A 12,791-nucleotide genomic window follows, 5' to 3' on the forward strand; every position below is an offset into this window, starting at 1 on the left:
CTAAGCTCATTCACATTGATCACAACACTCCTTGCATTAAAACAGACACATCTCAAACTGGTCAGGATTGAACCTGAATTTCTGAAGCAATGATGTAGCAGTTCTACCCCCTGCATCACTGGGTTCCATAACATCTGACAATCACATAAACCACCTTATCCATCCTCACTCAACACTACCCTCTCTGCTTTACAGACTGTGATAGAATGTTCAACATAGGTTTGATCCCCAGTTGTTCTTGTCTTTTCATTTATTAAAAAATTCCAACATTACAGAATTTTAGTTGACACCAGGGAGACATCAGTCTGCTTGGGATACAACTGCTGTTATGCACTTTCAACCATCTCTCTTAAATGATGGTTTTCAAATCAAAAGTCAAAAAAATCCAAAGCAAGTAAAAAGAGGGGAGCAGAGGAAAGGCAAATATATAGAGATTTGGGTGCAGGAATATCCAACAAAGGAAAGGGTAGCGAAGGAAGAAAGACAGGGTAGTTGAACTGCCAGGCCGCAGACAGGTACAAATTTACAAACTGCATGGGCGTAGAACTGGTCAAGGAGACTGTATTACTGACTCGCCATTCCTGATGCTTCGGAAGACAACCTAGAATGTAGGGAAAGAAGAAGAAAGGCATGTGTGAGCAGTGTGAATACCATACTATACAATAATCACTGTACTGGGCACTTGTTGATGGAGGGAGGTTTGGGTAGGGGTTGGTAGTGGAGGGGCACACAAGTTTACAAAATACATGCATACACACTGTATTAGAACCATAAACATAGTCACACAGACCACCTCATGTAACCACACACAGTGAAGTGCAAGCACATGCACACAAATAGCAGATCCGATACACTCCCCTTGCATTCCTGCACTTTGCACACCCTGTTCATATGTGATGCAACAGCCCCCACACTCCTTCCTGGCCCATCAGAGATCAGGAAACTCCTGTCTCTCACTGGAATTCAATGCAGCTTATCCTGATAAGGTTAAGGTAGTAGATGAGATCTGATGATGTCTGGTTGGATAGTTTGCCTCTACTCCCCTCCTGAGAATGCACTACCAGCCTGGAACCAACTGGGCCTCAGATTGGAATCTCATCCCCCCCAGTCCAAATTTAACATATAACAATCTTAGGCTGGGGTGGTAGTTCCAGTGTACTTCCCTGTAACACCACTGTAATAGGGTGTTCTTAATACAGGCAGTCCCTGAGTTACGAACCTCAGACTTACGAACAACTCATACTTACAAATGGCCTGCCATGAAGCCCATTATATTAAAAATGTGACGGCTTCTGCCATTTTAAGTCATTACCACTAACACTTTGAGTGTGTAACTTTGTATTTGGCTTAGATCTTTTCTAGCAAGTTTCACCCTGACACCCCTTTTCCAGTCAACACTACCCTCACTTGTCCAATTTAACTTGTCTCAGTGCAGGTGGGCTTTAGAACTCAGGGGAGCTCGGGACCCACCACCTGTGGCTGCTGCTGAATCCACAAGTGTTTCTGTTCCGTTGATGGAAAATGATCGCGATTGAAAATAAAATAATAAAGAAATCTGAAAGAGGTGAAACACCATCGGTCACTGGAAAAAAGTTAGGCTACAGTCGGTCAACAATCTGAACAATTTTAAAGGATAAGGTGAGAATAATGGAGCATGTGAAAGGCCCTGCCCAGATGAAAGCTACAATTATTACCAAGCAACGCAATGGTTTAATTATTGGAATACATACGTTTCTTAAGTGTTTTATATGCATAGAAAGGTAAAATATACACTATATACTAACACAAACGTTTGACTAACTGACAATAAATAATACCGGATGTACCTGTTTTGACTTACGTACAAATCCGACTTAAAGACAGACTGAGGAACAGAGCTCGTTCGTAATCCAGGGACTGACTGCCTGTAGAGTACCGTCCACAGTTATAATCTCAGGGACTGCAGCATAGATAAGGTGGACCTGAAGCTGTTATGCTCTCACATATTAGCAGATCCTGTGACCCACTTAGTCATCATGGTCACAGTACAGGCTAAAAAGTCACACAACAGGAACAGAGCTGCATTAAATTCCTATCAGGGTTGGGGAGGGAGAGGAAATGGTCAGCTCCCCTGACATCTTGCCTTGCATTAATAAGGTACTGTGCCAGACTAATGTTGGCAGGTGAGCCAGTGATGGTGATCTGTCGGTCATTCGAGCCTTCGGCAGGGTTGGAGATCTTGATCTGTGCCCCAGACATCTGTCGGATTTCATTAATCTTGCTACCTTGTCGTCCAATGATACATCCAATCAGCTAGGAAATGAGAGGAGAGGTGTCACAAGAGGTGTCTGAAGGGTTGAGAAACACAGAAAGGCAGAAGAGGAGGAATCATTAGAGAGGTGAGAGAAAAGAGAGCCGATGTCATGGAGGTAAGAGAGGACTGTCACAGAGAAATGGGAGAGGAGGGGTTTCATAGAGAGGTGAGCATGTCAGAGAGGTGGAAGAAAAGGGATGTCAGATGTGAGTGTGTCTCAGAGAAGCAGAAGTGAATAGCATGAGAACGAGAGAGGAGGGAAAGTGCAGATGTGTTACAGATAGATGGGAGAGAGGAGGGGCATTATAGAGAGATGGGACGCAGAAGGGATGCCAGACAGATGGGTCAGAGGAGTTGTCACAGGCAGTGGGGTTGGGGGCTCACAGACAGACTGGAGAGAGAATGGTATGTCACAGACAGGAAACAAGAGTGTCAGAGTGAAGAGAGTTGGAGGTGAGAAGATAAGTGTGACAGAGGAATGTGCAAGAGAGAGGAGAGAATGTCACACAGGAAACTGGCAATCAGGGAGAAGGGAGAAAGCAGGGAGTATTGCAGACAGGAAGGAGGGTCAAGGGGCAAGACAAAGAGGGAAGATATGAAAGGGTGTTAGAGGATGTGTTGCAGATGTGATGAAGAGGAGGGGATGCAGAGTGGAGGGGTGTCACAGACAGGGATGGATGACAGTATCAAAGAGAGATGGGAGATAAGAGGGGTGTCACAGAGATTGGAGGGAGCATCATAGAGAGATGGGATAAGCTGTGACAGGACAAGAGAAGAGATCCCAGAGAAGTGGAAGAGATGAAGGGGTTATCAGAGGGATGGTTCAGAGAGGCAGCAGAGAGGAGTGTTCTTAAATACTGTGGTACTAAAATCCTCTCAATTTCTGCATAAATTATGATCTAAAATGTTAACAGATTTCATCTGTCCTAAAACGAAATAAAAAGAACCTATCTAAAAAATACAAGAAATTACTTATTTGTTGAGAAAAATGATCCAACATGTATTTGTTGGAAGATTTACAAAAACATCTGACGTAATCCCTTCTACAAAAGCTATTTGGAGTCAGGTGTTCCAATCAGTGAGATTGGAAGTGTGAGTTGTAGATGTACCCTGTCCTATAAAAAAAGCAAACAGAAGGTCATGTTACTGACAAAGCCTACTCTTCTCAAGAAAGATCTGCTTATATGCACCATGCCTTGATCAAAACAACTTTCAGAGGAGCTTAGAAGAATTCTAGAGATGCACAAATCTGGAAAAAGGTTACAACAGCATTTCTAAAGATTGAGTGTTCATCAGTCCACATTAGAGAAATTGTCTACAAATAAGGAAATTCAGTACCGTTGTTATCTTCCTAGGAACAGCTATCCTGTAAAGATCAAATCAAGACCACAATATGCAATACTGAAGGAAGTTAAAAAGAACCCAACGGGAGAAAGACATAGAAATCTCAAGAATTTGCTAAAGTTGCTGTTCAAGTGTCCATTATAAGAAAAACACCTACAAGAATAGTGTTCATGGAAAGAGACCACAGGGAATATCACTGCTCTCAAAAAAATCATTGCTGCACGTCTCCTTTGCAAAAAAAAAACACCTGGATGTTCCACCACACTTCTGTGGGTATATGAGATAAAATCAGAACTACTTGTCATGTCTTGACACATCATTGTGTTTGGGAAAAAGGGCATCACACGCCAATACCAAAACCTCATCCCAACTGTGAAGCATAGTGGAAGTAGCAACAAGACAATGACCCAAGTGACAAGTGTATATTAATAACAAAATGGTTTAAAAATTGCTTTTGAATGAGCAAGTCCTGACCTAAATCCCATAGAAATATTGTGGACAGAAATTAAATAAGCAGTACATGTAAGGAAGTCTACAATCATTCCAGAGTTGAATAGTTTTGTAAGGAGTAATGTCCTAAAATTCCTCCAAACTGATGTGCACGACTCATCAAATTCCCCCAAAAATTTGGTCAAGTTATTGCTGTACAAGGGGTCCACACTAGTTTCTAAAAGTAAGTGAGTACTTCTCCACATTGCTAATTCCATGACCCCGCTCCTCTCCCTCATTTCTCTGACTCATCTCCTATCATTCCATAAAATCCTTCATCTCTAGTTTTCTGCAAATTCTCTCACCTCTCCCATCTCGATATGAAAACATTCTTCTCTATCTGACACCTTGCCTCTCCCCAATCTCACCATGAAACCCCTTCTCTCTCCCATTTGTGACAACTCTCAAATCCCCATCTCTGTGATATCCTCCAGTCTCCCTCTGTGAAAACCCTTCACACTCCCATGCTCTGTAACACCATCTCTCTATGACAATGCTTCTCTCCTATATTCCTGCAAAACCCCTATTCCTTCCCATGTCTCTAACACCTCTTCTATTTCTCTGGAAATTTCCTTCTCTTTCCAATTTCTCTGATAACCTACCTCTCTCATGTGTCACCCCTCATTATTCTGTGATACTCTTATCTCCCATGTCTCTGTGACACCACAGTATGACTACTTTTCTCTGACAAACCCTTCCTCCCTTGCATTTGTTGAACACAGCCCCTCTCCAATTTACTTGTGATAGCCCTCCTCCCCAATTCCCTAAGAAACAATTCCTCTCTCCCTTCTCTGTGAGATCCCAACACTCTCACATCTCTGACAACACTCCTCTCCCATTCCTCTATGAATCCCCTCCTCCCACCAATCCCTGTGTTAAACATCTCCTCTCTTCTATCTGATAAACAACATTTCGCATCCATCTCTCTGTGATGCACCTCCTCTATTCCACCTATCTGCAACATCCTAACTCCTATTGCTCTGACACTCTGATCTCTCAGTAACATCCCTTTCTCCCATCTCTCTGTTGAACATCTCCAGTCACGTCCCTGTAAAATCCCCTCACCTCCCTGTGACACCAGTTCTCTTTCTCAACTCTATGACACAACTGCTCTCCTATCACTGACACTCTTATTGTCTCTCATCTGTCTTTGAAACACCTCTGCTCTCTCATCTGTGACACCCATACGTCCCATCTCTTTGATAAACATCTCTGTGAAACTCGTCTCTCGCATCGCTCTGTGAAACATCTGTTTTCTCATCTGTGACACGCCTACTTCACAACTCCCTGACAGGTCCTATTCCATCTCTTTGTAAAAACACTCCTCTGTCCCATTTGACAAATGCCTCTTTTCTCCCATCTCCCATCTGTTTTCTCATCAGTGACACCCCTACTTCCATTGTCTCTTTGACAACCTCCTTCCATCTCTCTGTAAAATCCCTTCTGTTAACATCTCTATGTGGCACTCCTCCTCTCATCTCTTTGACACATTATCACTCTCCCATCCCTCAAGATGCCATCCTCTGTCCCATTCCCGTATCTCCCCTCTTCAATCTCTTTCAGATATTCATCCTCTATTTCACTGTCATACTCCTTCCCGCTCTGCTGTGTTAAACATATACTCACCTCCATCCTTCCGTGAAACCCATTCTCTCCCATCACTGTTAAAAGACGTCTTCCTTGTTAACTGTGACACCTCTTTTCTCTCACATCTGACAACCATTCTCCAAAATCACTGACACCCCTTCTCTGTCCAAACTCTCTGAAACCCCATCACTCTCGCATCACTGTGACATCCATTCTCCGTCAAATCTCACTGTGACACATCTCTCTCCCATCTCTCTGTATATTCCCTCCTCTCCCATCTCATAGCGAATTCCGACCTCTCCCATCTCTCTGTGAATTCCCTCCTCTTCAATCTCTCTGTCAATTCCCTACACTCTCCTATCTCTCTGTGAAATCCCTCCTTTCTCCCATCTCTCTGAATTCGCTCCTCTCCTCTCTGTGAATTCCCTGCTCATTCCCCTCTCTGAATTCCCCACTCATTTCCCCTCTGTGAATTTCCTCTCTCTCACGTCACTGTTTCCCTCAGCTCTACCATCTCAGTAAATTCCATCTACTTTCCCATCTCTATGTGAATTCCCTCATCTTCAATCTCTCTGAATTCCCTACACTCTCCCATCCCTCTGTGAAATCCCTCCTCTCCAATCTCAGTGAATTCCCTCCTTTCTCCACTCTGTAAATTCCCTCCTCTCTCCCATCTCTCTGTGAATTCCCTCCTTTCTCCACTCTCTCAGTGAATTCCCTCTCCAATCTCTCTGTGAATTCCCTACACTCTCCTATCTCTCTGTGAAATCCCTCCTTTCTCCCATCTCTCTGAATTCGCTCCTCTCCTCTCTGTGAATTCCCTACTCATTCCCCTCTCTGAATTCCCCACTCATTCCCCTCTCTGTGAATTTCCTCTCTCTCACATCACTGTTTCCCTCAGCTCTACCATCTCAGTAAATTCCATCTACTTTCCCATCTCTATGTGAATTCCCTCATCTTCAATCTCTCTGAATTCCCTACACTCTCCCATCCCTCTGTGAAATCCCTCCTCTCCAATCTCAGTGAATTCCCTCCTTTCTCCACTCTGTAAATTCCCTCCTCTCTCCCATCTCTCTGTGAATTCCCTCCTTTCTCCACTCTCTCAGTGAATTCCCTCTCCAATCTCTCTGTGAAATCCCTCCACTCTCCTCTCTCTGTGAAATCCTTTCGTTCCCATCTCTCTGTGAAATCCCTCCTCTCCCATCTCTGTGAAATCCCTCCTCTCCCATCTCTCTGTGAAATCCCTTCTCTCCCATCTCTCTGTGAAATCCCTCCTCTCCCATCTCTCTGTGAAATCCCTCCTCTCTCCCATCTCTCTGTAAAGTTTCTCCTCTCTCCCAGTAAATCCCCTCTCCCATCTCTGTGAAATCCCATCTCTACCACCTCTCAGTGAATTCCATCCTCTCTCCCAACTAAATTCCCGACACTCTCCCGTCTCTGTGAATTCCCTCCTCTCTCCCATCAATGTGAATTCCCTCCTCTTCAATCTCAGTGAATTCCTTCCTTTCTCCAATTGCTCTCCAAATTGCCTCCTCTCTTCCAACTCTGTGAATTCCCTCCTCTCCCCTCTCTCTGTGAAATCCCTCTCCGATCTCTCTGTGAAATCCCTCCACTCTCCTATCTCTCTGTGAAATCCTTTCGCTCCCATCTCTCTGTGAATTGTCTCTTCACTCCAATCTCTCTGTAAATTCCCTCCTTTCTCCCATCTCTCTGCGAATTCCCTCCTTTCTTCCATCAATGTGAATTCCCTCCTCTCCAACCTCTCAGTGAATTCCCTTCATTCTCCAATCTCTGTGTATTCACTCCACTCTCCCATGTCTCTGTAAATTTTCTCCTCTCTCCAAGTAAATCCCCTCTATCCCATCTCTGTGAAATCCCTTCTCTACAATCTCTCTGTGAATTCCATCCTCTCTCCCATCTCTGAATTCCCTCCTTTCTCCCACCTCACTGTGAAATCCCTCCACTCTCCTATCTCTCTGTGAAATCCTGTCATCCCATCTCTCTGTGAATTGTCTCTTCACTCCAATCTCGCTGTAAATTCTTTCCTTTCTCCCATCTCTCAGTGAATTCTCTACCAACTCTGTGAATTCCATCCTCTATTCCATCCCTCTGATTTCCCTCCACTCTCAGATCTCTCTGAAATACCCTCTCCCATTTCTCTGTGAATTCCCTGCACTATCTCTCTGTGAATTACCTCCTCTGCAATCTCTGTGAAATCCTCTCCCATCTCTCTATAAATTCTCTCCTCTCTCCAACTAAATGCCCTCTCCAATCTCTCTGTAAATTCCCTCCTATCTCCCATCACTCTGTGAAATCTCTCCACTCTATCTCTCTGTGAATTCCCTTCTCTCCCATCTCTCTATGAAATCCTCTCCCATCTCTCTATAAATTCTCTCCTCTCTCCCAGTAAATCCCCTCTCCAATCTCTCTGTAAATTCCCTCCTGTCTCCCATCTCGGTGAATTCCATCCTCTCTGAATTCTCTTCTCTCCTCTCTCTGTGAATTCTCCCCACTCTGTCATTTCTCTGTGAAATCACTCCTCTCCCATCTCTCTGTGAATTCCCTCCTCTCTCCCATCTCTCTGTAAAGTTTCTCCTCTCTCCCAGTTAAATCCCTTCTCCCATCTCTGTGAAATCCCAACTCTACCACCTCTCAGTGAATTCCATCCACTCTCCCAACTAAATTCCCGCCACTCTCCCGTCACTGTGAATTCCCTCCTCTCTCCCATCAATGTGAATTCCCTCCTCTTCAAACTCAGTGAATTCCTTCCTTTCTCCAATCACTCTTTAAATTACTTCCTTTCTCCAATTGCTCTCCAAATTGCCTCCTCTCTTCCAACTCTGTGAATTCCCTCCTCTCGCCCCTCTGTGAAATCCCTCTCCGATCTCTCTGTGAAATCCCTCCACTCTCCTATCTCTCTGTGAAATCCTTTCGTTCCCATCTCTCTATGAAATGTCTCTTCACTCCAAACTCTCTGTAAATACCCTCCTTTCTCCCATCTCTCTGCGAATTCCCACCTTTCTTCCATCAATGTGAATTCCCTCCTCTCCAACCTCTCAGTGAATTCCCTTCATTCTCCAATCTCTGTGTATTCACTCCACTCTCCCATGTCTCTGTAAATTTTCTCCTCTCTCCAAGTAAATCCCCTCTATCCCATCTCTGTGAAATCCCTTCCCTACAATCTCTCTGTGAATTCCATCCTCTCTCCCATCACCCTGTGAATTCCCACCTCTCTCCAATCTCTCTGTAAATTCCCTCCTCTCTCCCATCTCTCAGTGAATTCCCTCCACTCTCCCATATCTCTGTGAATTCCCTTCTCTTTCATCTCTCGGTGCATTCCCTCCTATCCCAGCTCTGTGAATTCCCTCTTCTCCCTTCTCTCTGTGAATTTGCTCCTCTCTCCCATCTCTCCTATCAATGTGAATTCCTTCCACTCTCCCATCTCTCTGTGAATTCCCTTCTCTCCTCTCTCTGTGAAATCCCTCCACTCTGCCATTTCGCTGTGAAATCCCTCCTCTCCCATCTCTCTATAAATTCTCTCCTCTCTCCAAGTAATGCCCTCTCCAATCTCTCTGTAAATTCCCTCCTATCTCCCATCTCTCTGTGAATTCCCTCCACACTCCCAACTCTCTGTAGTTTCTCCCCTCTCCCAACTCTGAAATCCCTTCTATCCCATTTCTCTGTGAATTCCCTCCTCTTTACTATCAAAGTGAATTCCCTTCTATCCCATCTCTCTGTAAAATCCCTCCTCCCATCTTTCTGTGAATTCCCTCCACTCCCATCTCTCTGTGCACACCCTCCTTTCACCATCTCTCTGAAAATTCCCACCTCTCTCCAATCTCTCTGTGAATTCCCACCTCTCCCATCTCTCTGTGAATTCGCTCCTCTCTCCTGTCTCTCCTAAAGTTCCCTCCACTCTCCCATCTCTCTGTGAATTCCCCCATCTCACTGTGACTTCCCTCCACTCTCCTATATCTCAGTAAATTCTCTCTCTCCAATATCTCTGTAAATTCCCTCCTTTCTCCCATCTCTCTGTGAATTCCATCCTCTTTCCCATCTCTCTGTCAATGGCCTCCTCTCCCATCTCTCTGTGAATTACCTCCTCTCCCCCAACTCTCTGTGAATTCCCTCTTGTCTCCCATCTCGGTGAATTCCATCCTCTCTGAATTCCCTTCTCTTCTTCTCTGTGAATTCCCCCCACTCTGTCATTTCTCTGTGAAATCATTCCTCTGCCATGATTCTGTGAAATCCCTCCTTTCCCATCTCTCTGTGAATTCCCTCCTCTCCCATCTCTCTGTGAATTCCCTCCTCTCTCCCATCTCTCTGTAAAGTTTCTCCTCTCTCCCAGTAAATCCCCTCTCCCATCTCTGTGAAATCCCATCTCTACCACCTCTCAGTGAATTCAATCCTCTCTCCCAACTAAATTCCCGCCACTCTCCCGTCTCTGTGAATTCCCTCCTCTCTCCCATCAATGTGAATTCCCTCCTCTTCAATCTCAGTGAATTCCTTCCTTTCTCCAATCACTCTTTAAATTCCCTCCTTTTTCCAACTGCTCTCCAAATTGCCTCCTCTCTTCCAACTCTCTGTGAATTCCCTCCTCTCTCCCATCTCTGTGAATTCCCTCCTCTCTCCCATCTCTCTGTAAAGTTTCTCCTCTCTCCCAGTAAATCCCCTCTCCCATCTCTGTGAAATCCCATCTCTACCACCTCTCAGTGAATTCAATCCTCTCTCCCAACTAAATTCCCGCCACTCTCCCGTCTCTGTGAATTCCCTCCTCTCTCCCATCAATGTGAATTCCCTCCTCTTCAATCTCAGTGAATTCCTTCCTTTCTCCAATCACTCTTTAAATTCCCTCCTTTTTCCAACTGCTCTCCAAATTGCCTCCTCTCTTCCAACTCTCTGTGAATTCCCTCCTCTCTCCCATCTCTGTGAATTCCCTCCTCTCTCCCATCTCTCTGTAAAGTTTCTCCTCTCTCCCAGTAAATCCCCTCTCCCATCTCTGTGAAATCCCATCTCTACCACCTCTCAGTGAATTCCATCCTCTCTCCCAACTAAATTCCCGACACTCTCCCGTCTCTGTGAATTCCCTCCTCTCTCCCATCAATGTGAATTCCCTCCTCTTCAATCTCAGTGAATTCCTTCCTTTCTCCAATTGCTCTCCAAATTGCCTCCTCTCTTCCAACTCTGTGAATTCCCTCCTCTCCCCTCTCTCTGTGAAATCCCTCTCCGATCTCTCTGTGAAATCCCTCCACTCTCCTATCTCTCTGTGAAATCCTTTCGCTCCCATCTCTCTGTGAATTGTCTCTTCACTCCAATCTCTCTGTAAATTCCCATCTCTCTGCGAATTCCCTCCTTTCTTCCATCAATGTGAATTCCCTCCTCTCCAACCTCTCAGTGAATTCCCTTCATTCTCCAATCTCTGTGTATTCACTCCACTCTCCCATGTCTCTGTAAATTTTCTCCTCTCTCCAAGTAAATCCCCTCTATCCCATCTCTGTGAAATCCCTTCTCTACAATCTCTCTGTGAATTCCATCCTCTCTCCCATCTCTGAATTCCCTCCTTTCTCCCACCTCACTGTGAAATCCCTCCACTCTCCTATCTCTCTGTGAAATCCTGTCATCCCATCTCTCTGTGAATTGTCTCTTCACTCCAATCTCGCTGTAAATTCTTTCCTTTCTCCCATCTCTCAGTGAATTCTCTACCAACTCTGTGAATTCCATCCTCTATTCCATCCCTGATTTCCCTCCACTCTCAGATCTCTCTGAAATACCCTCTCCCATTTCTCTGTGAATTCCCTGCACTATCTCTCTGTGAATTACCTCCTCTGCAATCTCTGTGAAATCCTCTCCCATCTCTCTATAAATTCTCTCCTCTCTCCAACTAAATGCCCTCTCCAATCTCTCTGTAAATTCCCTCCTATCTCCCATCACTCTGTGAAATCTCTCCACTCTATCTCTCTGTGAATTCCCTTCTCTCCCATCTCTCTATGAAATCCTCTCCCATCTCTCTATAAATTCTCTCCTCTCTCCCAGTAAATCCCCTCTCCAATCTCTCTGTAAATTCCCTCCTGTCTCCCATCTCGGTGAATTCCATCCTCTCTGAATTCTCTTCTCTCCTCTCTCTGTGAATTCTCCCCACTCTGTCATTTCTCTGTGAAATCACTCCTCTCCCATCTCTCTGTGAATTCCCTCCTCTCTCCCATCTCTCTGTAAAGTTTCTCCTCTCTCCCAGTTAAATCCCTTCTCCCATCTCTGTGAAATCCCAACTCTACCACCTCTCAGTGAATTCCATCCACTCTCCCAACTAAATTCCCGCCACTCTCCCGTCACTGTGAATTCCCTCCTCTCTCCCATCAATGTGAATTCCCTCCTCTTCAATCTCAGTGAATTCCTTCCTTTCTCCAATCACTCTTTAAATTACTTCCTTTCTCCAATTGCTCTCCAAATTGCCTCCTCTCTTCCAACTCTGTGAATTCCCTCCTCTCGCCCCTCTGTGAAATCCCTCTCCGATCTCTCTGTGAAATCCCTCCACTCTCCTATCTCTCTGTGAAATCCTTTCGTTCCCATCTCTCTATGAAATGTCTCTTCACTCCAAACTCTCTGTAAATACCCTCCTTTCTCCCATCTCTCTGCGAATTCCCACCTTTCTTCCATCAATGTGAATTCCCTCCTCTCCAACCTCTCAGTGAATTCCCTTCATTCTCCAATCTCTGTGTATTCACTCCACTCTCCCATGTCTCTGTAAATTTTCTCCTCTCTCCAAGTAAATCCCCTCTATCCCATCTCTGTGAAATCCCTTCCCTACAATCTCTCTGTGAATTCCATCCTCTCTCCCATCACCCTGTGAATTCCCACCTCTCTCCAATCTCTCTGTAAATTCCCTCCTCTCTCCCATCTCTCAGTGAATTCCCTCCACTCTCCCATATCTCTGTGAATTCCCTTCTCTTTCATCTCTCGGTGCATTCCCTCCTATCCCAGCTCTGTGAATTCCCTCTTCTCCCTTCTCTCTGTGAATTTGCTCCTCTCTCCCATCTCTCCTATCAATGTGAATTCCTTCCACTCTCCCATCTCTCTGTGA

The 12,791-nt window shown here is 45.0% G+C and overlaps 1 protein-coding gene across 5 annotated transcripts in view; it reads right to left on the reverse strand.

Annotated features, from left to right (window-relative positions):
• Window positions 1-232: 232 nt before the first annotated feature.
• LOC132386034 (poly(rC)-binding protein 3-like) overlaps window positions 233-12,791 on the reverse strand; it is a 103,703-nt gene continuing 91,144 nt past the window's right edge. For 4 of the 5 annotated variants that reach the window (XM_059958320.1, XM_059958321.1, XM_059958319.1 and 1 more), the window contains 2 exons: window positions 2,123-2,292; window positions 233-601 (listed from right to left, as the gene is read on the reverse strand). In XM_059958320.1, the coding sequence (XP_059814303.1) occupies window positions 565-601; window positions 2,123-2,292 (207 nt within the window). In that variant the 3' untranslated portion in view covers window positions 233-564. The remainder of the gene's footprint in view (window positions 602-2,122; window positions 2,293-12,791) is intronic. The other variant, XM_059958323.1, reaches the window with a different exon arrangement.

This window comes from Hypanus sabinus (assembly GCF_030144855.1).
Source record: "Hypanus sabinus isolate sHypSab1 chromosome Y unlocalized genomic scaffold, sHypSab1.hap1 SUPER_Y_unloc_8, whole genome shotgun sequence".
Lineage (NCBI taxonomy): Eukaryota > Metazoa > Chordata > Chondrichthyes > Myliobatiformes > Dasyatidae > Hypanus > Hypanus sabinus.